Source organism: Oncorhynchus clarkii, chromosome 6 (assembly GCF_045791955.1).
Source record: "Oncorhynchus clarkii lewisi isolate Uvic-CL-2024 chromosome 6, UVic_Ocla_1.0, whole genome shotgun sequence".
NCBI classification, from domain to species: domain Eukaryota; kingdom Metazoa; phylum Chordata; class Actinopteri; order Salmoniformes; family Salmonidae; genus Oncorhynchus; species Oncorhynchus clarkii.
This window is the reverse complement of record NC_092152.1, coordinates 34,574,897-34,601,123: the sequence shown is the minus strand read 5'-3', so window position 1 is coordinate 34,601,123 and position 26,227 is coordinate 34,574,897. Positions and strand designations below refer to the sequence as shown.

The 26,227-nt window shown below is 43.2% G+C and overlaps 1 protein-coding gene across 1 annotated transcript; it reads left to right on the top strand.

Moving 5' to 3' along the window:
• The first annotated feature begins 1,994 nt into the window (after nucleotides 1–1,994).
• Nucleotides 1,995–25,996, top strand: LOC139411054 (poly [ADP-ribose] polymerase tankyrase-1-like). Its single transcript, XM_071156849.1, has 28 exons — nucleotides 1,995–2,502; nucleotides 3,470–3,694; nucleotides 4,063–4,158; nucleotides 4,338–4,374; nucleotides 4,467–4,542; nucleotides 7,149–7,169; nucleotides 9,579–9,673; nucleotides 9,903–9,969; nucleotides 10,080–10,266; nucleotides 10,487–10,608; nucleotides 10,924–11,015; nucleotides 11,154–11,232; nucleotides 11,456–11,627; nucleotides 11,884–11,963; nucleotides 12,102–12,247; nucleotides 12,689–12,854; nucleotides 14,039–14,258; nucleotides 14,580–14,689; nucleotides 15,087–15,275; nucleotides 16,973–17,213; nucleotides 17,376–17,458; nucleotides 17,618–17,738; nucleotides 17,983–18,080; nucleotides 21,938–22,012; nucleotides 22,266–22,371; nucleotides 22,567–22,753; nucleotides 22,981–23,137; nucleotides 24,150–25,996. The coding sequence occupies exons 1-28, from the start codon at nucleotides 2,049–2,051 to the stop codon at nucleotides 24,234–24,236; spliced, it is 3,789 nt and encodes a 1,262-aa protein (XP_071012950.1). The 5' UTR covers nucleotides 1,995–2,048; the 3' UTR covers nucleotides 24,237–25,996.
• The last annotated feature ends 231 nt before the right edge of the window (nucleotides 25,997–26,227 follow it).

Here is a 26,227-nt window from a genome sequence, read left to right as displayed (position 1 = left end):
ACATCACATGTATGTAAGATTATGGAACGTATGATTATGAAGAGGTTTTTAACTTAATTCTGGAGAGCTAGTATCATCACATCAGAGTGGGGGAACTATGGACCCAGTTCTCTGCTTAGAATCAGAGGTCAGAAAGGCTCAGGTGAACTAGGAGACTGTTGTAGCTGTCTATTTTGATGTGGAAAAGGCATATGATATGTGGAAGGAGGAGTTTTAACCAAGCTTGATATTATGAGGGTAGGAGGAAGAACGTACAACTGGATAAAGGATTTCCTGTTTGAAGGTCTATCCAGGTGAGGGTGGGGAAGTCTCTATCGGGCATCTCTACCTGGTGGATAACTACACCGCAGGGAGCGTGATTAGTCCTATGTTCTCAATTATGTTTACTCACAGTTAAGGACGGATATTGGGAGGTTATTTGCAGAAGATGGGGCCTTATGGAAGAGGGGAAGAAATGTGCCATAGTCAGGAAGGTAAAGGAAACAAGTGATGTAGGTAGAGCGGTGGGAATTCATGTGGGAATTCAGGTTCTCTGTTGCGTAAACTCAGACAGTGTTCTTTAGCAGGAGGAAGGTGGGAGATGAGGTATGCTTGAGGTAATATAGGAAAAACTTGGAGACGATGGCAGTACAGCACGGACTTCATTGGAAAGACTAGATGTCATAACGGGGCAAGGACTTAGAATATGTAGTGGGGCGTTTCGGACCTCCCCAGTATCTGCACTCCCGGTGGAGATGGGGGAAATGCCATTGCAGATTAGGAGACAGCAGCTGGCAATGAATTATTGGGTCAACCTACAGGGACATGGGGTGTCTCAGCCTGCAAAAGGGATTTTACAGGCATGCTGGGAACATGAGCGAAGACCGAACACAAGCTTTGGGTGGGTGGGTAATACCCAGGCAAAGGAGATGGGATTGTATGGAAGGGAATTTAGTCCAATTGTAGCTATTCCTGTAAATCCACCATGGCTACTTCCACCTCCAGTAGTTGATCTAGAAGTGTTGGAGAGACTACAGAGAAAGATAGGGTGTTGATCCATCTGATTTTTGAGATGTCTGGATACTGTATCAGAATTTTGTGGCTATTTACACAGATGTTTCAAAAGATCCAAGGACAGGAAACACTTGGTCAGAATTTGTAGTGCAGGAATGTGGTGTGGCAGTCAGGAAACATATTACAGATGATCTGGTTGTATATACGGCAGAGCTGATGGCCATACTGTTGGCCTTGCAGTGGGTGGAGGAAGTCAAACCAGACAGGGTAGTTATTTGCTCTGATTACTGTACAGTGAGTCTCCAGTCATTTAGCTCACGTAGCATACAATACCTGCTGTATGAGGTGCTACAAACCCATTGCAGGATTAGACAAATGAGTACAGATAAGATTTACTTCAGTTCCAGCCCATGGGGGGGTGGAAGGATATGTGGCAGTTGATGTACTGGCTAAACAAGCACTTAGTAATGGGGATGTTGAGGTTGTAGTTTTAATGACCAAGGCAGAGGAAAAAAGACTGATATGGACAGTGATGTTGCAGAGATGGCAGGAGATTGATAGGCAGGCATTTAGTTCATGTACAGAGGAAGGGGAGGACGGCAGGAAGGGACAGAAGAGAGGAGGCTAATTTTACAAGATTAAGGGTGGTATACAGCCAGTTGAATAAAACCTTAAATGTGATAGGAAAGTATCTAACAGGAAAGTGTGATTATTGCCAGGAAACAGAAACCGTGGAGCATGTATTGCTATAGTGTGGGCAATATCGGGGGGAAGAGAGAGGTTGAGCTCTAGTATGAGAGAGAAGGGGATACAGGAAATTAGTTTAAAGGGTATATTGAGTTGAACGTCATTAGATATAGTCTCAAATATTGTATATGTTTTATTAAGAGCAACGGGGCTGACAGGTAGGATTTAGTTTCTCCCTGTCGCTGGCCCACACTCCAGTACAGTAGGTGGCGGTAATGCACCATAACGTTGGATGCCATCCGCCGATAAATCCCACTGAAGAAAAATAAGAAAAAGGCTGTTTTTGTTTCCAGTGAGCTGCTGCGAAAATGGCGGTGTCTCGTCGCTCATCGCAGCAACAACAGCTGGGTAACCTGCAATCTCCGCCACGAAACAGTTCTCTTTCTGGAAGTCCTCCGGACTCTCTGCCAATTGATATTGTGGCAGCGACGTCAGTGCCCCCGGATGGTGAGCGTGGATGCAGCGCAGGCATGGAGAATCCTTCGGGCTCTCCGGATCTTCCAGCCCCGGCCCTCAGCACTGGGAGCAGCACAAGCCCGACCACAACAACCTCCGGCGGGGAGAGTAGTATTGTCTCGAGCCCCGGTTCAGGCGGCACGAGCCCCGGCGACGGCAGTAGCGGGATCGGTGGAGCTTTCAGGGATCTATTTGAGGCCTGTCGGAATGGAGATGTATCCCGTGTGAAGAGACTTGTAGACTCGGTGAATGTGAATGCGAAGGACATGGCCGGGCGAAAATCTACCCCTCTACATTTCGCTGCAGGTTAGCTAAGCGCTAGCAAGCTTTGTTTTTGTTGTCAGCGCGAGCTGGATCGTTGACGTGTTTTCGCACTTCGCCTTACTTGTGCGTGCTAAAATATAACAATCTGTAGTTGTCACGACGGGAATGGCTCTCTAGTTATTAGTTAACAATACATGTTCATATTTTTATTCGCTAACGTTAACTATCTGGCTAGTTTGCCAAGACCAAGGCCCATCGAAAACGGCTAGCAAACTATAACGCTAAAAACAGTTTGGCACACCGACCGATGGGGACAGAAGGCCTCAAATCTAACTCATCCCTCGTAGCTGCTAACTACTTACTAAGTGTAATCAAAAATTCACGGATGTGTTGTTCCATGGATGTTAATACATTTAATCATTGGCGACCCCCATTACTAACACACCCCTGTTCAGCAAAGCAATGGTTGGTTACCAGCTGATTTATGGAATCCGGACTGCAGGGCTTGGACAAAATTGTGCACACCCCGTTTTGACATTCTAGAGGATCTGCAAAAAAGAGTAGTTTAGGTTGTTGATATTTTGCTCTCTGTATTTTTGTTAGTTTTCTTTTGTAGAAGTGACATTACTTTACCATTTAGGCAAAAGGTCACCCCCTCCTATACATTTGGATGCTTTTACCCAAAATGACTTACAGGAGGAACAGTTAGCTCGGTGATTCTACACAGCAACCTTTCGGTTACTGGCCCAACCTCTTAACCCCTAGGCTACCTGCTGCCTTATAAATTGTGCCTTCCTGTATTGTACTTATGCTAAAATGTTTATTCTGTTCTACTGAGCCATTTACTTTATGTTGATATTCTTATCTTTATTTCTTATTGTTGTTGCATTGTCGAAGGAACCTGCAAGTAAGCATTTAGTTGGACGTGCATACCACGTGTCTCCTTTACATACACCTAATAAAACTTAACTTGTATTCACTGACCAGGTTTTGTCTGTTGCCATGTCAGGTTTTGGACGAAAGGATGTGGTTGAGCACCTTTTACAGACTGGAGCTAATGTGCATGCTAGAGACGACGGTGGTCTCATTCCCCTTCACAACGCCTGCTCCTTTGGCCATGCCGAGGTGGTCAGTCTCCTGCTGTGCCAAGGTGCAGACCCCAATGCACGGGACAACTGGAACTACACACCTCTGCACGAGGCAGCCATCAAAGGCAAGATTGATGTGTGCATCGGTAAGGATGGATTACCATGATGATGGTCTGTTTTGTTTTGTCTTTGAATATAATGAGGGTGACATGCACATCCTAAACCTGTGATGGGCCCTTTTTCTATTTTTATACTGTGATAAATGAATGAGAGGTCCAGACAATATTGCTGCTCCCAGTGCTTTATTTCTCCACCCAAATATACTATTTTGTTTCTTTCAACACTGTTAACTTTTCCAAAATTAACAAGGTTTATGTTGACTATATTGAATTTATGTCATCTACAAGGGTACTTAGGTGCATGACTATAGTTAAATTAAAGTACTCTAAACTCAAAGGTATAAGACTATAATTGAATTAAAATATTGAAACTGTTTCCTGTCTCCTTCACAAAGTGCTCCTCCAGCATGGCGCCGATCCCAACATCCGTAATACGGACGGCAAGTCTGCCCTGGATCTGGCAGACCCCTCTGCCAAGGCTGTGCTCACTGGTGAGTTTCCTACAACTATCCCCTTTCAGTCAGTTATCTCCTCCATTATGTTGGGTATGTTCCAGGTTGTCTTTCTGTTTTAACTTGACTGCAACTTTAACCACCTGGACTGTAACCTTTTATGTGAATCATGGCTTGTCTTGACTTTGTACTGTTCTAACCTGTTATGCTGTATTCAGGTGAGTACAAGAAGGATGAACTCCTGGAAGCAGCAAGGTCAGTGCTATTTTTATGTTACCTGTCACATCTTTACACATTTTATAATACAACATATGTAATGTCTCTCCTCTGTTATCTGTGTGCTACAGGAGTGGCAACGAGGAGAAACTGATGGCACTACTGACCCCGTTAAATGTCAACTGCCATGCCAGTGATGGCCGCAAGGTAAAATATCACAATCGCAACCTTCCATCCCCACACATTCTGTTAATGTTGTATACTATTGTAGCAGATGCTTGACTTGTTCATAAGATTTGCGTGACCAACGGCAACAAAAGTATGGAGAAACTCTGTCAGCCTAATTACCAAAACAAAGTCACTGTTGTGTGGGGATTAAAAACACCATCTCATCCTAGTCTGCATAATATGAAAAGGATTTGTCATTGGATTGGATTTAAGCAGGGGAAGCTTGACTCAATTTACTGTATTGACTTAAAGGGATACTTGGGATTTTGGCAAGGAAGCCATTTATCTGCTTCCCCAGAGTCATATGCACTAATGGATACCATTTTTATGTCTCTGCATCCAGTATGAAGGAAGTTAGATGTAGTTTTGTGAGCAGATGCTAACTAGCGTTAGCGCTATGTCTGGAAGTCAGTGGGAAATATTTTTATATCCAAACCAAGATAGACCACAGCCTGTCGTTTCCAATAGGACCAAATGAGTCATAGTGGGCAGAACAAGCAAGGAGGTGGGCAGAGCCAAGCAAGAGCTAGCGAGATCCTACTGGCCCATTCTAGCAAGCGTCTGAATATTTCCTTTAGGTAACGCCTAGTCAGTGAAGTGCACTGAGTAATAACTCAATTCACCTTTGCATTCCTTTGAAACAATGCAATTTTTTAAGCTTTGGCAAAGGGTAAAGTCTACAAAACTTAGTCCACTCTGTTCATAACAGATTGTAGTTTTGGCAACAGAACTGTATTGAGATCAAATGTTTCATCGATGAGACAATTTGCTAAAATTTGGCCAAACTCCATCTCCTTTCATCTTCTGCCGGCTTCTGGGCTTCCTCTCACTACTATATTTTGTATTAAGTGGAAACACCAAGCGGGTGCTTCATATTTATACATCTGGTGAAATATCCGTCTCATTGTTCTATCTGTGTCTATGGTATCTATTAGCATGCTAGCAATTACCATAGACTTCCAGCCATTGCGCTAACGCTAGTTAGCAACATCTTTCACACTGCACAGAGACATAAAAATGGTAATGGTATCCACGTGTTCATCTGACTCTGGGAGAGAAGATAAATGGCCAAAATCCTTCAGTATCCCTTTAACGGTTATCTATCAACATGGATTTCTCTGCTATTTGACCTAAAAGATGCCCATCTGTCTAAAATATTTTTAGCTCCTGTGATCAGTCGAAATGTAATCCGTTTCATTGTATATTAACATGGCTCACCCTGTTCAACCATCCCTTGTGTGTAGAAGTTAAGTAAAAAATGTTTTGCTGTGGTTAAGACTAAGGCTCTTAACTTATTGGCAAAAAATATTTTCACTTTTTTATTTTGGTCCCTCAATTACCCCTAACCCTAGAAACACTGATCCTCTGTCTTCTGCACACCCAATGTTTTCTATAACCTAGTTGTCCCTATATCCATTGAATTTTCCTAATTCCTAACAAAACTGTTATCTTGAGCTCTAATTGAATATAATAGCTCTAAGCTTTCAGCTCTTTTTCTTTATGTAGGCCTAAAATATTAGGTCATGATTAACCACGTCCATTCCTATTCTATCATGTAGTGTATATGTTATGGGAATTAAATTTTAGATCATTGCATTCTGCCTCCTTTAGCACACTGTGTCACTGTCATTGACTTGCTGTCATGACTCATGCCAGGCTTTGTCGGCATACTGTAGATAGGGTGCCTGTTTAGGATTATAAAAATCTTTGCGTTATTGTTTTTAGCTGTTGATGCGTGAGTGTTTAGATCAAAGAGCATTGTGCTTCACCAGAGCCTTCCTTTCTCTACTCGGGCGTCATGACTAGACAATTAACTTCAATCTGAGGAAAGTGTGTACTTGAAAAGTCAGAAGTCTCTACTTTGCATTGGTAATTGTGGAGTAGGACTGGGTTGTTTTTGATTTTTATATTTTTTGTTTACCCCTTTTCCTGTTTGGCACCAGTTTTTAAATATTCAGTTTTTCACCCCCAGTGCATTCTCATAAATAGGGAAGTCCTCGTCAAACATCTCCTATTTGGCAAGAAACCATATCTTGGTCTCCTTTTTGTAATCATGAGTAATGTGTACTCTTGAGGCTATTGACTAGGATGAGCAGTATTTTTCTGCCATCATATTTCACTCTGGCTAACCAGGTCCCTGAAGTGGCTACATTAAAATCCTAATCAATATTCTTTGATATAGGTTTTCCAAGCACATTACCTTGTTCTCAACTGACATTTAGGAAATCCAAAAAAAAAAATCTAATCATAGCAGCTTTTCCTCCTCCATCTCTGATTTGTTGGTGGAACATATTTGGGTTTATGACTGGGCCATTTGTCCTTAGGGGATAACCAGGGAGCCTGGCTGCCTTATTAAGAATACCTCTGAGAAGCCATGAGAGAAGTCACATTTCCCTTAAGCTGTGTACTCATTGTACCTGGTTTCACTATGAATTTATATAAAGTGATAATTCTGGTGTGTTTTTCAATTACTTTAAAAGGGTGATAGGCTAGAAGTATCCTCTCTTGCTGTGAAAGAAAAATGCTACAATTTTGTAATGTTTTGTTTTGTTTTTTTGTGTGAATCTGGCAACATTGTCGATCAGTCAACATCCCAAAAAATGCTGGTAAGTTTCTCGATAACAGCCACCTGATTGTTGCACTTTTGTGATGTACATTTTTTCTTTAATCCGTGTTTTATTTGACCAATACGCTGGCTCTCACTCATAATTGCACATCATGGACCTGGGTCTACTGGTCACTTTCATATTTCCCACCCTAATGCTTGTGTGCGTGTGTGTGCCAGACCTGGGTTGAAATACGATTTGTTCTCTTTCAAATACTTTAGCTGTGCGTGATTGAGCTTGTCTGGTGCAATAGTAATGATGGAGTAGGACTAGTCCCCAAAGTGTAAACTACGCCCATTTGACACTCCAGGCAGTCTCAATCGAATTCTGAAAGTATTTGAAATTAATCCGATGTGCCTACTATTTGAACCCAGGTGTCGTGTGTGTTACTGCATGTGGTGGAGGTTGGAAGGTGGTTCTAAGGCCACTGCCGCTCAGCTCGTTGGATTTGGAAAGGAGCTCAAATTCCACATTGCCTGCTTTTCCAGAGTGCTCCCTCCTCCTTTCTGCATCCCTTTATCTAACTGCTTTACACCCTTTCAATCACTTCTTGCTCTTCAATCATTCTATTTATTGTAGGCCTGTGACTTTCCTTTTTTTGATAATCATATGCGCATGTCTGGAAGCCTCCACCTGCATTTTGTCAATCAGTTCTTGTACTGTTTGTGATTTGGTCACTGTCCACTTCTCACTTCTTCTAGTCTTGACTAGGTCACATTCCTTGGTTAAAAACGAAACAAATAATTCCTCATCTTTAAGTGCTGTGCCGTCGTCGCTGCTCATGCTTTTTGTATTAATGCATTTCTTTCCTTGTGATTGCCTTCATCGAACACTGAATGATCCTATTATTAGTCAGGGCCCGGTTTCCCAAAAGAACTGAAGACCATTCATTGCCTTAAGATGCTTTTGGGAAACCGGGCCCTGATTTGATTTGGTTAATCTGTCGTGTTCTGGTGATTCAGTGATCATCCGCACTATAACTGAGTTGTGCAGTGGTCTTATTTTTTCTTAATACCAGTGCATGAATGCTACTGTTTCTTCCTCTCTGTCTGCAAGGTCAACTGTTGGTAGACTCATGGGTGGATAACTGTTATCTATGACACAGCTTTGCATACACTAACGTTGTAATGCTTGGTTCACATAGGCATCATGTGATTTGGAATGGGCATACACAAACATTTTTATGAATACACAGTAGATTCAAGCCTTCCTTAGCCAGCCTTTTAGCAACCTGTATGTTATGTTTTGTAAGGGGTGTAGTTGAGGGACAAACTCTGTTTTGACTAGCTCAATGTTTACATTTCACATTAATTTGATGTATGTTGGAGGTCAGATTTCCCTTTTCTCCTTTATTTTCAGAGGTAAGCTCGTGTCAGTGTGTGACTTGCATAGATAGGGCAGTTGTTAGTGCTAAGCGATTAACCACTTTTTTGTGTGTTGTGGGGTGGGGGGCTATTAAACTCCTTGAATTCCATTTGGTTAAGGTTTTTTGCGAGACGAACTTGCCGTTTCTCTAGAGAGAAATCAAATAATTCACAAGAGAAATCAAGTCAAGAACTGTGGGAAGCTGGGCTGAAGGGAGTTGTAGTTTTCATTAAGCAAATATTCAACCTAGTTCTGCTCAGGAATGTGGTAATGACCATAACCCATTGCGCCTGTTCTTTCCATCTTGGATGGCGATAGATACACTTTTATGCCTGCTACGTTAGATTTAAATACACACACACCGCATGAGGGAGGAATGTACACAACAGAACGAGAGAGGGTTAGAGACAGTTCGTGGAAGTATGCCTTATCTACTTTGAAGAACTAATAAAAAATGTCAGACTGCTCTGCAGCCTACTTAGGCAGACTAACCGAGCTAAATAGGATGACTAATGGCAGTACGGTATGGAGAACGCAGAAATAATATTGTCTGGCTGCTACTGCCTGAGCAGAGACGATGACTTTAAGGAATTAAAAATCAAGTAATCAAATAACTAAGTAACATACACAACTGATATTTTAATATTTCATGGTAATTCCCTTGATGTATACTCATAGTGAACCTGGCAATTGAATGTTCACTATTTTTTTGCCTTTGGAATTTCCATTAAAAGCCCTAAAATAATTTGAATGTCATTATTTCTTAATGCATTTAATGTATAAATAGATTTATTTTTTAATAATCAAACCGATCCCACTTCAAAAAGCACTAGTTGTTGTTTTGGGGTGGACTAGAGCCTTTCTGAGCTTGCATCCTTCCACCATTTACCTTGACTGCAATGAAAACACACAGACCACCTAGTGTATACAGTTTGCTTCCAAGCATAATCAGCCACTCACTCACTCTGGCTCCCTAAAGGCAGTGTGTTCTGAGGTGCATTGACTCTGAGCTCTGTGTGTCTAATAACATGTCCTCTTTTCCAGTCCACCCCACTGCACCTGGCGGCTGGTTACAACCGCGTACGCATCGTCCAGCTACTGCTGCAGCACGGGGCAGACGTCCATGCCAAGGACAAAGGGTAAGACAATTCTGAAATAGACTGCATCGCAAAAACGCCATATAGGCCCTGGTTAAAAGTAGTGAATTATATTAGGAGCCATTACCCTGTTTTCTCGTCTGACCCATTCTCAGACATTTTCACAGCTGAGAAAGTCAACCATATTGTCATGGTGATAGAATATGTTAATTTGTAGAACTTGAAATGAATGATGATCATTCAATTAAAAGGCTGTATATTTGTCATACAGTGGCCTGGTCCCTCTTCACAATGCCTGCTCCTATGGACACTTTGAGGTCACAGAGCTTCTTCTCAAGGTAAGGGTTCTATAGACCTGTTATTGAAACCCCGCTTTAATTCGACTTTTAGAATGTCGAATGCTTTTATTGATGGAGAATGACTGATTAACTCATCTGTGTGTTTACAGCATGGAGCGTGTGTGAATGCCATGGACCTGTGGCAGTTCACCCCTCTCCACGAGGCCGCATCTAAGAACCGTGTGGAGGTGTGTTCTCTGCTGCTGAGCCACGGGGCCGACCCCAACCTGCTCAATTGCCACAGCAAGAGTGCCGTGGACTTGGCCCCCACCCCTGAACTCAAAGAGCGGCTCACCTGTGAGTTCTGCTGGGAGACATGCATACACACACACACACCCCTTATACATGTTAACAAATAAGAAAAACATACTTATATACACACACATCACTCCCTATTCACAAAGATTATAGACGGCACACCACACACTCTCACACGCCTTCTAAACTGAAGATAATGCCTGCCTGAGCACTCATATCTTCTCACATTTAATGTCAATATCCTCTTTCTACCATCCAGATGAGTTTAAAGGTCATTCGCTGCTCCAGGCAGCTCGGGAGGCAGACATGGCCAAGGTGAAGAAGACTCTGGCTCTGGAGATCATTAGCTTCAAACACCCACAGACCAACGAGACAGCCCTGGTGAGATCCATTCTCCTTCTGGCTAATGCTCAATGTCACAGTGCTGACACCTAACATTATCTCATAATATACAGCTATGGATGTGTCCCAAATGGCAAACTATTCCCTTTAGTGCACTACTTTTGAAAAGTGGTCCGCGGTCAAAAGTTGAGCACTATATAGGGGACAGGGGTGCCATAATATTATGTCTCTATCAGAACGCGTTTGTGTGACATGCATAACCTAGGATGACCACTATAAAACGAGTACAAAACCTGAAGGATTTTGCATAAACCATGTGATGGATTCATGGAAGGAGTTGTCCCTCTGTTTCAGCACTGTGCCGTTGCTTCCCCTCACCCCAAACGGAAGCAGGTGACCGAGCTGCTACTGCGTAAAGGTGCCAACGTCAACGAGAAGAACAAAGAGTAAGACACCATTATAACTCAGAGACCATGTATTTTGGGACCTTTGCACGCCGTCTGGAAACACTGCCATATGCATTCATATAGCACCTGAGTGAGGTACGAATGGTTGTCTCTGTCTCTCTCTCGTCCTGTCTGTAGCTTCATGACGACTCTGCATGTAGCGGCTGAGAGAGCACACAACGACATCCTGGACGTGCTGCAGAAACATGGAGCCAAGGTGAACACTGCAGGGTCTCACTATTACCATATCATTTAATGTACCTTTTCATCTAGCTCTCTTCTCTCCTTTCTCTCTCTCACTTGCTCCCAGCCTCTATCTGATAACGTGACTCAAAATATTTCATGAAATAAATGTATCATATTTAGCTTGTGAGTATGTTGCTGTTTGAGTGACTGGCTCTTCCCTCTGTCCGTCTCTCTCCCTCCCTCCCTCCCTCCAGGTAAATGCGGTGGACACCCTGGGGCAGACAGCCCTCCACAGGGCAGCCCTGGCGGGCCACATCCAGACATGCAAGCTACTGCTGAGCTACGGGGCCGACCCGGCCATCGTCTCCCTGCAGGGCTTTACTGCCTCACAGATGGGCAACGAGGCCGTGCAGCAGATCCTCAATGGTAAAGCAGTAGAGCGTCTTGGTTAAATACAAAGATTATTTTTCATATTCTTCTATCTACATTGTGATTGACAATGTTGCTTGTGTGGATGTCAGATGCATGGCCTTAAATTCTAGGCTATGCCAATCAATGTTGGAAAGTTAGCAAGATGTATAATAGAGAAACTATTGATATATGTTGCTCATACATCTTAGTGTTTTTTTAAATGTTTTATCTCTCGGTATGTTATTTAACAATGTTGGTCTCTTTCATACAGAAAATATTCCAACTCGTAACTCTGATGTCGACTACCGGTTTCTGGAAGCCGCCAAGGCTGGAGATTTGGACACTGTGCAGGTAAGCTGATCAGCTACATTGTCTCCGGTTCGTGAGTTCAATCCCGTTACATGCATCAACGATGCTCTACATACCACCACGAATCCAAGATGTCTCCCTCAATCCTCTCACGCTTGATCTTCTGTCTGTGTGTTGTAGCAACTCTGCACTCCTCAGAACGTGAACTGTCGGGACCTGGAGGGTCGTCACTCTACCCCTCTGCACTTTGCTGCAGGCTACAACCGTGTGGCCGTGGTGGAGTACCTGCTACATCACGGAGCTGACGTACATGCTAAAGACAAAGGGTACGTGTCGTCCTCCTAGTCCACCCTAGGTGGACAATGTAGCCTAGCGGTTAAAGCATTGGGCGAGTAACTGAAAGGTTGCTGGTTCGAAACCCTGAGCCCGGCAAGCAAAGAAAATTATGTCTGGTCTTGTCTCGTTCCTTGAGCAAGACATTTAACCCTAATTGCTCCTGTAAGTCACTCTGGATAAGAGCGTCTGCTAAATGATTAAAATGGTAATGTATTATCTTGGTCTGTCTGTTTTTACAAGACTGTGGCTTTTGCATCAGATAGTCCATAAAAAGGCTTTCATTCTGTTTTGAATAAGTCTTTATCATTGGATTTTATTTTGCATTAAATACACACGGTACTTGAAACTTTCAATGATTAGAAATACATCATTTATAGGATCTCTGTTCCTTCGGTGGTGTAACTAGTCAGCCTCTTCTGTATGTCCTGCAGTGGTCTGGTGCCCCTCCACAACGCCTGCTCCTACGGTCACTATGAGGTGGCTGAGCTGCTGGTGAGACACGGGGCATCGGTGAACGTAGCTGACCTCTGGAAGTTCACCCCGCTCCACGAGGCTGCCGCCAAGGGCAAATACGAGATCTGCAAACTGCTGCTCAAGGTTCGTCTTCCCGTGCCTCTTCTGAAATGATCAGGACCAAATGGCCTGAGGCTACAAGGAGGCATTTATATAGTCAAAACAGGGAAATATGTATAGCTATGAGATTTTCTACAATAGAACAAACTATTAAACTATGAGATTTGTGTATGTATACTTAACAACATGTAAAGTGTTGGTCCCATGTGTCATGAGCTGAAAAAAAAGATCCCAGAAATGTTCCATGCGTACCAAAAACGTATTTCGCTCAAATGTTTGGTACACATTTGTTTTGCATCCCTGTTAGGGAGCATTTCTCCTTTGCCAAGACAGTCCATCCACCAGACAGGTGTGGCATATCAAGAAGGTGATTAAACAGCATGATCATTACACAGGTGTACCTTGTGCTGGAGACAATCAAAGACCACTCTAAAATGTGCAGTTTTCACACAACACAATGCCACAGGTGTCAATTTGTTTTTGACTGCAGTTGGGCATCGAAACCGACTTCAGTGGGCAAATACTCACCTTCGATGGCCACTGGCATGCTGGAGAATTGTGCTCTTCACAAATGAATCCTAGTTTCAACTACCTGGCAGATGATAGATGTGGTGTCGTGTGGGTGACTGGTTTGCTGATTTCAGTGTTGTGAACAGAGTGCCCAATGGTGGTGGTCGGGTTATGGTATGGCATAATCTACGGATAACGAACACAATTGATTTTATTGATTGGAAATTTGAATGCACAGACATACCATGACAAGGTCCTGAGGCCCATTGTCGTGCCTTTCATCCACCTCCATCACCTCTTCATTCAGCATGAACAATGAACCATGTTGCAAAGATCTGTGCACAACTCCTGATTGCTGAAAATGTCCCAGTTCTTCCATGGCCTGCATCTCACCAAACATTTCACCCATTGAGCATGTTTGGGATGCTCTGGATCAATGTGTACAATGGCGTGTTCCAGTTCCCAACCACTTCACAGTCATTGAAGAGGAGTGAGCCAACATTCCACAGGCCACAATAAAATGGTGGTCATACCAGACATCCACACCCCTACCTTTTTTTAAGCTATTTGTTACCAACAGATGCATATCTGTATTCCCAGTCATGTGAAAACCATAGATTAGGGCCTAATTAATTTTTTATTGTTGCTTGTTGCGTTTTTATATTTTTGTTCAGTGTATATTTATGATGATTCTCCAGCATGGAGCGGACCCCACCAAGAAGAACCGTGATGGTAACATGCCTCTGGACATGGTGAAGGATGGCGACACGGACATCCAGGACCTGCTGAGAGGAGACGCTGCGCTGCTGGACGCTGCTAAGAAGGGCTGTCTGGCCCGCGTCCAGAAACTCTGCAGCCCAGAGAACATCAACTGTAGAGACACACAGGGACGTAACTCCACCCCCCTGCACCTCGCAGGTACTGGACGTACCAGCCCTCAGAATCTATTCATGGAATCAAATCCATTTTATATTTTTATAAAGCACACTTTACATTAGCAATTGTCAGTGCTTTACAGTTACCCAGCCTAATCCCGTAATAGCAAGCAAAGCAGTGGAATCAGTTCATTTAATAGCAAATGTGGAACCCACACACAGACACTTATCTCCTTACATACAATTATGACAGGCAGATCATCAAACCCTGGGAATTTAGATCATTTGGAGCTATATTATTACTTAGACACATTACAGAAATATCTTTCATGTTGTCATCCTTCATGTTTCTCCCCTCCTGTAGCTGGCTACAACAACCTGGAGGTGGCGGAGTATCTCCTGGAGCATGGGGCTGACGTCAATGCGCAGGACAAAGGAGGCCTCATCCCCCTGCACAACGCTGCCTCCTATGGGGTGAGTTCGCGCCAAGTCTACATCAGGCCTTGGAACCCATTGTACATGCTGTACTTTTTTTTTTTTTTTTTTAGCATAGACGATGCATACAAAACACCTAACCTGTGACCTTCTGGCCTAAAATATGTAACAGCTTGGAGGATTTCTTAGAAGGTATTGTATGCATTGTTTAGGTTAGAAAACCATACAGGACAGGAGAAAACACCCACACTGTGAAAGTGACCTTGTAGAAAGCTTAGATATGTAAGAGTTTGGATGTCATCAGTTTTTGGGCATGTCATGATTAAATTGTGTTGCTGATCTCCTCTCGTGGCTCATCTGCTACTTCTATCTTCTCTGCTCCTCTCCGCTGTCTCTCATCTACTCCTCTCCTGTCTTTCCTCTTTCTCTCTTACAGCACGTGGACATTGCTGCCCTTCTGATAAAGTTCAACACATGTGTGAACGCTACAGATAAATGGGCCTTCACCCCGCTCCACGAAGCAGCTCAGAAGGGCCGTACCCAGCTGTGTGCTCTGCTGCTGGCCCACGGAGCAGACCCCACCATGAAGAACCAGGAGGGACAGACCGCACTGGACCTGGCTACGGTAAAACGTCTTGCTCCCCTACTGTTAAAGCAGTTAGCAATGCCACAAAATCAAGTGTTTTTTGCTGTAAATTATGATATGCTTACCATTTTTTCCCCATCTACAGTGCATTCGGAAAGTATTTAAACCCCTTGACTTTTTCCACATTTTGGAAGGTTACAGCCTTCTTTTTTTATGATTAATTATTTTTTTTCTCATCAATCTACATGCATTACCCCATAATGACAAAGCAAAAACTGTTTTTTAGAAAGACCCTTTACTTAGTACTTTGTTGAAGCACCTTTGGCAGTGATTACAGCCTCGTCTTCTTGGGTATGACGCTACAACCTTGGTACACCTGTATTTGGGGAGTTTCTACCATTCTCCTCTGCAGATCCTCTCAAGGTCAGGTTGGATGGGGAGTGTTGCTGCACAGCTATTTTCAGCTCTCTCCATAGATGTTTGATCAGGTTTAAGTCCGGGCTCTGGCTGGGCCACTCAAGGACATTCAGAGACTTGTCCCAAAGCCACTCCTGCGTTGTCTTGCATGTGTGCTTAGGGTCATTGTCCTGTTGGAATGTGAACCTTCGCCCAGGTCTGAGGTCCTGAGTGCTCTGGAGCAGGTTTTCATCAAGGATCTCTCTGTACTTTGCTCCGTTCATCTTTGCCTCGATCCTGACTAATCTTCCAGTCCCTGCCGCTGAAAACCATCCCCACAGCATGATGCTGCCATCACCATGCTTCACTGTAGGGATGGTGCCAGGTTTCCTCCAGACGTGAGGACCAAAGCGTTCAATCTTGGTTTCATCAGACCAGAGAATCTTGTTTCTCATGGTCTGAGAGTCTTTAGCTGCCTTTTGGCAAACTCCAAGCGGGCTGTCATGTGCCTTTTACTGAGGAGTGGCTTCCGTCTGACCACTCTATCATAAAGGCCTGATTGGTGGAGTGCTGCAAGATGGTTGTCCTTCTGGAAGATTCTCCAATCTCCACAGAGGAGCTCTGTCAGAGTGACCATCGGGTTCTTGGTCACCTCCCTGACCAAGTCCCTTCTCCCCCGAAGAAGAGTCTTGGTGGTTCTAAACTTCTTTCATTTAAGAATTATGGAGGCCACTGTGTTCTTAGGGACCTTCAATGCTGCAGAAATGTTTTGGTACTCTTCTCCAGATCTGTGCCTCGACACAATCCTGTCTCGGAGCTCTACGGTCAATTTCTTCGACCTCATGGCTTGGTTTTTGCTCTGACATGCAATTTCAACTGTGGGACCTTATATAGACAGGTGGGCCTTTCCAAATCATGTCCAATCAATTGAATTTATCACAGGTGGAATCATCAAGTTGTAGAAACATCTCAAGGATGATCAATGGAAACAGGATGCACATGAGCTCAATTTCGAGTATCATAACAAAGGCTCTGAATACTTATGTAAATAAGTTATTTCTGTTTTATATTTGTAATAAATTGGCAAACATTTCTAAACCTGTTTTTGCTTTGTCATTATGGGGTATTATGGGTGTGATTAAAAAAATACAAATAATTTATAAATCCTTTTTATAATAAGGCTGTAACGTAACAAGATGTGGAAAAGGTCAACGAGTCTGAATACTTTCCGAAGATAGATAGATATATATCTCCTATTCTATTTTAGGGATTATGCCAACAATTCGAGCCCCTTCTCACCCATGACTTCTCTCTCTAATTATTTCCCCCTCCTCTTTCAGGCTGATGACATCCGTGCCCTGCTGATGGATGCCATGCCCCCGGATGCCCTGCCCATCTGCTTCAAGCCCCAGGCCACGGTGGTCAGTGCCGGCTCGGTCATCTCCCCAGCCTCCACGCCCTCTTGCCTGTCTGCAGCCAGCAGCATCGACAACCTGGCTGGGCCGCTCAACGAGCTCGGGGCCGCAGGGACCTCCGGAGTGGCCGACGGGGCCGCAGGCTCCGACAGGAAGGAGGGGGAATGTGAGTATAGATGAAGAGCCTGGATCGAAACTGAGCTGTATTTTAGCAAGCAGCTGATATTCTACTAGTTTTGGTTGAATATGGTTGAAATCTTAGTCAGTACAGATGAATCAGTCATTTTACTCACATGCTGAATTTGCTCTTGTGGTGTTTGTATTCCAGTGGCGATGTTGGACATGAACATCGGTCAGTTCCTGAAGAGCTTGGGTCTGGAGCATATAAGGGAAATCTTTGAGAGAGAACAGGTGAGTGTTCATTGATTTGTGTTTCATGTTATCATTTTTAATTTAATAGGGCTTCTAATTAGTCAGATAAAATATCAATCTTTGCCCCTCTTGGAGTAGCTATTGTCATGTCACAGTTCAGGATCCCTGCTCTGTACGAAATGTCCTGTTCTTTCCCAGATCTCTCTGGATGTGCTGGCTGACATGGGTCACGAGGAACTGAAGGAGATTGGGATCAACGCTTACGGCCACCGACACAAACTCATCAAGGGAGTGGAGAGGCTGCTGGGGGGACAACAAGGTCAGGACATTCCCAGAGAAATCTCTGAGGCGCTAATGTGATGTTTCCCATTTATTGTTGCATCAAATACTTCCCAGACTTTTCTTCCTATTCCTGGAATGGAGATTCTCTATTGAAAGTTATTTGTAGTTCAGGATTAGGCCCAATATGTGTCTGGTATACTTGCCCTTAAAGTATAGGTGGAAAACCACCCCAATATATAACCAAGTATGAGTGTGTAACAGGTGCTTTGTTTGTTCTCCAGGTGCCAACCCGTACCTGACATTCCACTGTGCCAACCAGGGCACGGTCCTCATCGATCTAGCCCCTGACGACAAAGAGGGCCAATCAGTGGAGGAGGAGGTGGGTACAGACAGATGTGTGTGTCTCAAATGAAATGTAATTTGTCACGTGCTGAAAATTCTTACTGTGAAATGCTTGCTTACTGTTAAATGCTTATTTACTAGCCCTTAACAAACAATGCAGTTCAAGAAATAGTTATGTTTATTTATTACGTTTTTAAAAAATTTATTACATAACATAAACGATGCTATATACAGGGGGTACCGTTACCGAGTCAATTTGTGGGGGTACAGGTTAGTCGAGGTAATTCGTACATGTAGGTAGGTGTAAAGTGACTATGCATAGATAATACACAGCGAGTAGCAGCAGTGTAAAAACAAAGGGGGGTGGGGGTCAATGTAAAAAGTCTGGGTGGCCATTTGATTAATTGTTCAGCTGTCTTATAGCTTGGTGATAGAAGCTGTTAAGGAGACTTTTGGACCTAGACTTGGCGCTCCGGTTCCACTTGCAGTTTGGTAGCAGAGAGAACAGTCTATGACTTGGGTCCTGGAGACTTTGACAATTCTTAGGGCCTTCCTCTGAAACCGCCTAGTATATAGGTCCTGGATGGCAGGAAGCTTGGCCCCAGTGATGTATTGGGCTGTACGCACTACCCTCTGTAGTGCCTTGTGGTCGGAGGCTGAGCAGTTGCCATACCAGGCGGTGATGCAACCGGTCAGGATGTTCTCGATGGTGCAGCTGTAGAACCTTTTGATGATCTGGGGACCCATGCCAAATCTTTTCAGTCTCCTGAGGGGGAACAGGGGGCGTTGTATGTACCCTCTTCACGACTGTGATAGTTTGTTGGTGATGTGGACACCAAGGAACTTGAAACTCTCCACTACAGCCCCTTTGATGTTAAGCGGCCCTCCTTATCCTGTTGTCCACTAGCATCTCCATTGTCTTGCTCACAATGAGGGAGAGGTTGTTGTCTTGGCACCATACTGCCAGGTCTCTGACCTCCTCCCTATACACTGTGACGTCGTTGTCGGTGATCAGGCCTACCACTGTTGTGTCGTCAGCAAACTTAATGATGGTGTTGGAGTTGTGCTTGGCCTTGCAGTCGTGGGTGAACGGCGAGTACAGGAGGGGAATAAGCACTCACCCCTGAGGGGCCCCAGTGTTGAGGATCAGCCTGGCAGGTGTGAGGTTGCCTACCCTTTGGGGGCAAAAGTCAAGGATCCAGTTGCAGAGGGAGGTGTTTAGTCCCAGGGTCCTTAGCTTAGTGATGAGCTTTGAGAGCACTATGGTGTTGAACACAGAGGTGTTCTTTTTTGTCCAGGTGGGAAAGGGCAGTGTGGAATGCGATTGACAAATTATGTGGACACCTGCTCGTTGAACATCTCATTCCAAAATCCTTGGCATTAATATGGATTTTCACCCCCCTTTGCTGCTATAACAGCCTCCACTCTTCTGGGAAGGCTTTCCACTAGATGTTGAAACATTGCTGCATTGCTTCCATTCAGCCATAAGAGCATTAGTGAAGTTGGGTACTGATGTTGGGCGATTAGGCCTGGCTCGCAGTCGGTGTTCCAATTAATCTAAAAGGTGTTCGATGGGGTTGAGGTCAGGGCTCTGTGCAGGACAGTCAAGTTCTTCCACACTGATCGACAAACCATTTCTGTATGGACCTTGCTTTGTGTAAGGGGCATTATCATGCTGAAACAGGAAAGGGCCTTCCCCAAACTGTTGCCACAAAGTCATCTAGAATGTAATTGTATGCTGTAGCATTAAGTTATAAGTTCCCTTCACTGGAACTAAGGGGCCTAGACCGAATCATGAAAAATAGCCACAGACCGTTTATTCATCAGCCACCAAACTTTACAGTTGGCACTATGCATTGGGGCAGGTAGCCTACTCCTGGCATTTTGTAGAATAATAATGAAGAAAAAAACCTGGATTGAGTAGGTGTGTCCAAACCTTTGACTCTGTGTTATTTAACACACACACACACACACACACACATATAGTACCAGTCAAACGTTTGGACACCTTCTCATTCCAGTTTTTTTTATTATTCTTATTCTACAAAATAAAGAGATCAAAACTATGAAATAACACATATGGAATAATGTAGTAACTAAATAAGTGTTAAACAAATCAAAATATATTTTATAGTTGAGATTCTTCAAAGTAGCAGCTCTTTGCCTTTGACAGCTTTGCATTCTCTCAACCAGCTTCACCTGAATTGCTTTTCCAACAGTCTTGAAGGGGTTCCCACATATGCTGAGCGCTTGTTGGCTGCTTTTCCTTCTCTCTGCGCTTCAACTTATTCCAAACCATCTCAATTGGGTTGAGATTGGGTGATTGTGGAGGCCAGGTCATCTGATGCAGCACTCCATCACTCTCCTTCTGGGTCAAATAGCCCTTACACAACCTGGAGGTGTGTTGGGTCATTCTGCTGTTGAAAAACAAATGATAGTCCCACTAAGCGCAAACCAGATAGGATGGCGTATTGCTGCAGAATGCTGTTGAAGCCATGCTGGTTAAGTGTGCCTTGAATTCTAAATAAATCACTGAGAGTGTCACCAGCAAAGCACCATCACACCTGCTCCTCCATGCTTCACGGTGGGAACCACATGCGGAGATCATCCATTCACCTACTCTGCGTCTCACAAAGACAAGGCGGTTGGAACTGAAAATCTCAAATTTGAACAGTTGATGTTGAGATGTCTTTTACTTGAACTCTGAAGCATTTATATGGGCTGCAATTTCTGAGGCTGGTAACCCTAATGAACTTGTCCTCTGCAGCAGAGGTAACTCTGGGTCTTCCTTTCCTGTGGCGGTCCTCATGAGAGCTAGTTTCATCATAGTGCTTGAAGATTTTTGCGACTGCACTTGAAGAAACTTTCAAAGTTCTTGAAATTTTCCCGCATTGACTGACCTTCATTTCTTAAAGTCACAATGGACTGTCGTTTGTCTTTGCTTATTTGAGCTGTTCTTGACATAATATGGACTTGGTATTTTACCAAATAGGGCTATCTTCTGTATACCCCCCTACCTTGTCATAACACAACCGAGAAATTCCACAAATTTGTAACAAGGCACACCTGTTAAGTGAAATGCATTCCCGATGACTACCTCATGAAGCTGGTTGAGAGAATGCCAAGAGTGTGCAAAGCTGTCATCAAGGCAAAGGGTGGGTACTTTGAAGTATCTCAATTAGAAAATATATTAAGATTTTTTTAACACTTTTTGGGGAAGAGGGGTTATTACATGATTCATAATGTGTTATTTCATAGTTTTGATGTTTTCACTATGATTCTACAAGTTAGAACATTTGTTGAAAATAAATGACAACCCTGGAATGATTAGGTGTCCAAACATTTGACTGGTACTGTCAAAGTATTAATGTTTAATATGTGTAGCCTAGAAAATAGCCCCCCAAAAATGTAAGCATCTAATCAACAATTGCATTATTTCCTTCCAACTATTGACTTTTTTTCCCCCAATTGCAACCAGTTTTGCCCCAAAACATTTACAACAAGGTCATATTGAAATTTTTATAAAATGTTTTATTTATTTTACAATTTCATGCTGAAACCCTCATATTTAACAGCAATGGTATTCATTAAGTGTATTGTTTTATATTTAGGATGTTTTACTGCTTTGTTATTCAGTTTTTCCTTTATTGAAATGTTTTTTAATACATGTTAAACAGGGGGCCAGAGATGACTGAAGTACCCGGAAACGCCACTAGATGTCGTCGGGAAAAAAATAATATATTCCTTGATGGTTACCAAAATTCTAATAGTTTCTGATCATATACCCTCCCTTTGCAACTCTACTCAGGGGTGAAAGAGTGCCATGTTTGGAGAAATGTAATGAAATCCTGTGCTTTTTAAGACTAACTTTATTTTTTCTTCTCTCTGCTCAAGATGCAAAGTAGCATCAGAGAACACCGGGATGGAGGGAACGCAGGAGGGGTGTTCAGCAGATACAACATCATCAAGGTCAGCTTTACATTCAATTACAGTACTACACACTCTACTATCTACATTTGCTCATATGATGGCTCTCTTTGAGCTAGAAATACACACATCTTTACTTTGGTACTACCCTTGATCACAGTTATTGGTTGGTAAGAATCCACTATGGTTTCAAGAACTCGGGCAGTGTTAACAATCCCATCTTCTGAAAAGGAAGGAATATTAGAAGTCCTCACTATTGCTTCTCTAGTTGATTCCTGTCTGTGTGTCCATGCAGATCCAGAAGGTGGTCAACAAGAAGCTGCGGGAGCGATACACACACCGCCAGAAGGAGATATCGGACGAGAACCACAACCACCACAATGAGCGCATGCTCTTCCATGGTAACAAGACATATATTATAACCAGTTTTATTTAAAAAAATTTACCACGCTCCTTGTTATTTCTTAATGGCAATAATGTCTTAACTGATCATCACTGGATAAATGTTAACCCTGTTTATCATTTATTTATTTTTAGCGATGTCAATTTCAATCGTATTTGACATTGTTCTTGTTTCATGTTTTTTGGTTCTCCAGGTTCTCCGTTCATAAATGCCATCATCCACAAAGGTTTTGACGAGCGGCATGCGTACATCGGAGGGATGTTTGGAGCAGGGATCTACTTTGCTGAGAACTCCTCTAAGAGTAACCAGTATGTTTATGGCATCGGGGGCGGCACCGGATGCCCCACTCACAAAGACCGCTCCTGTTACCTGTGCCACAGGTGAGACATGATCTATAGAAAGAACACATTTAGGTGCATTTAAGGCTTTACTACTCTAACTCATGAAAAGAGAGCACTTGATGACTCGAGAGCATTCTATACCACTGTTGCCAAACTAGTGCCCCCAATCAATCAATCAATTAATCAATCAATTCCGGCCTTCATCAGAGATTTGTTAATTGTGAAACAATTTGACGCCTCTTCTCCCTGTTCTTTGTGACCTTCAGGCAGATGTTATTCTGCCGTGTAACCCTGGGGAAGTCCTTCCTCCAGTTCAGTGCCATGAAGATGGCCCACGCCCCCCCTGGACATCACTCTGTGATTGGCCGGCCCAGCGTCAACGGCCTGGCCTACGCAGAGTATGTCATCTACAGAGGAGAGCAGGTGAGATTTCAACTCCATTCAATACAACTTTAATTATACCCAAAGGCAATTCCAGACATTATGGACACAGATTAAGCCTCGACCTGGACTAAAAAGCATCCACAATGGAAAATAATCTGTACTCCATTACACTGAACAAAAATATAAACGCAACACGTAAAGTGTTGATCCCATGTTTCATGAGCTGAAATAAGATCTCCCTGAAATTTTCCATAAGAACAAAAAGGTGTTTCACATATTTTGTACACATTTGTTTACATCCCTGTTAGTGAGTGTTTCTCCTTTGCCAAGATATCCATCCACTTCACAGGTGTGGCATATCAAGATCTGATTAAACGGCATGATCATTACACAGGTGCACCTTGTGTTGGGGATAATAGACGACCACTCTACAATGTGCAGTTTGTCACACAGCACAATGCCACAGGTGTCTAAAGATTTGAGGGAGTGCGCAATTGGCATGCTTAATGTAGGAATGGCCACCAGAGCTGTATGTATGCTCATTTCTCTAAATCAATGTTGGAGGCAGCTTATGATAAAGAATTTGGCAGTACGTCTAACAGGCCTCAAAACCGCAGACCACATGTAAACACGCCAGCCCATTCGGATGCTCTTGATCGACGTGTACGACAGTATGTAAGACAATGTGTTCCAGTTCGTGCCAATATCCAGCAACTTTGCACAGCCATTGAAGTGGGACAACATTCCACAGCCACAATAAACAGCCTGATCAACTCGATGTGAAGGAGAGGCAAATGGTGGTCACGCCAGAAACTGACTGGTTTTCTGATCCACTTCCTTACTTTTTTTTTTAAAGGCATCTGTGACCAACAGGCATATCTATATTCTCCAGTCATGTGAAATCCATAGATTAGGGCAGAATTAATTTAATTCAATTGACTGAATTCTTTATATGAACTGTAAATCTGTAAAATTGTTGCATGTTGCGTTTAATATTTTAGTTCAGTGTATTTGCTCTTCTCATTGGCTTCTGTCCCATGTGTGTTTGCAGGCCTACCCAGAGTATCTCATCACCTATCAGATCCTTAAGCCGGAGAGTACGGCCGCGTCTGCTGCAGGAGCGGAGCAGAAGTCTTAGTCCTGCACCACCAGACCAATCTCACACAGTCCTCCTGACCCACAACACACAAGACTGAGGCTTTTTAGTGTTTTGTCTCTGTGCTTTTTTGTTTTATTGTAATGTCTAAACCTTTTTTACATTTTCTTCACAGCCTGAGTTCCAGTTCAATTCTTCTTGTCCAGTAGAGTTAACAGTAGACTGCTCAGGCGACATATGAAGTATACTGTAATATATTATCTGCTTGTGGTGATAGTTTTTCGGTTTCCTTTGCATTGGCTGCATGCATAGACAGACGCATGTATAGCCCAATAGCGTGTGTGGGTTCCCCACTACCTACCCCTGGAGAGGGTTGTAGAGATTCACCCTCTCGTCTGCCCTACAGTGTCAGAATATTAACAATTCGCTACCATTCTCACCTTATCATGCCTTGTGACTTGGAGAATCCTCTCTCAACCCTGTTGTTTTCAACCAGAGTATGTAACCCCTGTAATACTGGCCTGCCCCAGCCATCCTTACATGCATACATACATACTATACATGACCAAAGGTATGTGGACACCTGCTCATCGAACATCTCATTCCAAAATCATGGGCATTAATATGTTGTTGGTCCCCACCTTTGCTGCTTTAACAGCCTCCACTCCTCTGGGAAGGCTTTCCACTAGATGTTGGAACATTGCTGCGGGGACTTGCTTCTATGCAGCCACAAAAGCATTAGTGAGGTTGGGCAATTAGGCCTGGCTTGCAGTCGGGGTTCCAATTCATCCCAACGTTGTTCGATGGGTTTGAGGTCAGGGCTCTGTGCAAGCTAGTCAAGTTCTACCACACCAATCTCGACAAACCATTTCTCTATGGACCTTGCTTTGTGGATGGGGGTATTGTCATGCTGAAACAAGAAAGGTCCTTCCCCAAACTGTTGCCACAAAGCAAAAAGCACAGAATCATCTAGAATGTCATTGTATGCTGTAGCATTAAGATTTGCCTTCACTGGAACCATTTTTCCCCTTCCACCAAACTTCATAGTTGGCACTGCATTCGGGCAGGTAGTGTTCTCCTGGCATCTGCCGAACCCAGATTAGTCCGTCGGACTGACAAATGGTGAAGCCTTGATTTATCAATCCAGAGAACGCATTTCTACTGCTCCAGAGTCCAATGGCGGCAAGCATTACACCACTCCAGCCGACGCTTGGCAATGCGCATGGTAATTTTAGGCTTGTGTGCGTGCGGCTGCTCGGCCATGGAAATCCATGTCATGAAGCTCCCGATGAACAGTTCTTGTGCTGATGTTGCTTCCAGAGGCTTTTTGGAACTCGGTAGTGTTTGTCTATGGAGATTGCATGGTGGTGTGCTCGATTTTGTACACCTGTCAGCAACGGGTATGGCTGAAATAGCCAAATCCACTAATTTGAAGGGGTGTCCACATACTTCTACCAGTACACACGTTTAATGGGAAGAGAACAATTATCTACTCACACATTATTATTGTTATTATTATTATTGTTCATTGCACAAGAAAAGATGTGAACTCCACATCCCGGATTGCCATGGTCTTATTCAAATCCATGTGTAAGGATTTGCACTTTTAAGTAGAAAACTATTTAAGTTATTTGAAATTAATTGCAAATGTTATGGGGTGGGAAATGTATGTACAGGTTGTGTAAATGGATGTGTATAACTTGATGTTTTAACTATGTAATTTGAGTTTTATTGTAAATTAAGTCTAAATTCTGTTCTGGTCTTGATTCTCTCTACTTTTTGAATAAACATTATCCACGTAAGAGCAGTTTTCCAAGACTTTATTCACATGTTGGCTGATTATTCTCTACTGTTAGTAAAATGGTATTCAGTTACTTTAGAAAAAAAATTATACAAAACTCATATCAACAAATATTTTCTCATGATGGCAGAAGTTATACATGTTTTAGTTGTAGAGAAAAGTAATTACACAGAGCTGATAGATGACCCTTAAAAGCACAAATGTTTAAAGATACTTGAGGCATGGATACCTC

Coding starts and splice junctions, on each gene's coding strand:
- LOC139411054 (XM_071156849.1), top strand. CDS start 2,049: ATGGCGGTGTCTCGTCGCTCATCGCAGCAACAACAGCTGGGTAACCTG. Junction 3,695..4,062: donor CAAGATTGATGTGTGCATCG/GTAAGGATGGAT, acceptor TCCTTCACAAAG/TGCTCCTCCAGCATGGCGCC. Junction 15,276..16,972: donor CCGCACTGGACCTGGCTACG/GTAAAACGTCTT, acceptor CTCCTCTTTCAG/GCTGATGACATCCGTGCCCT.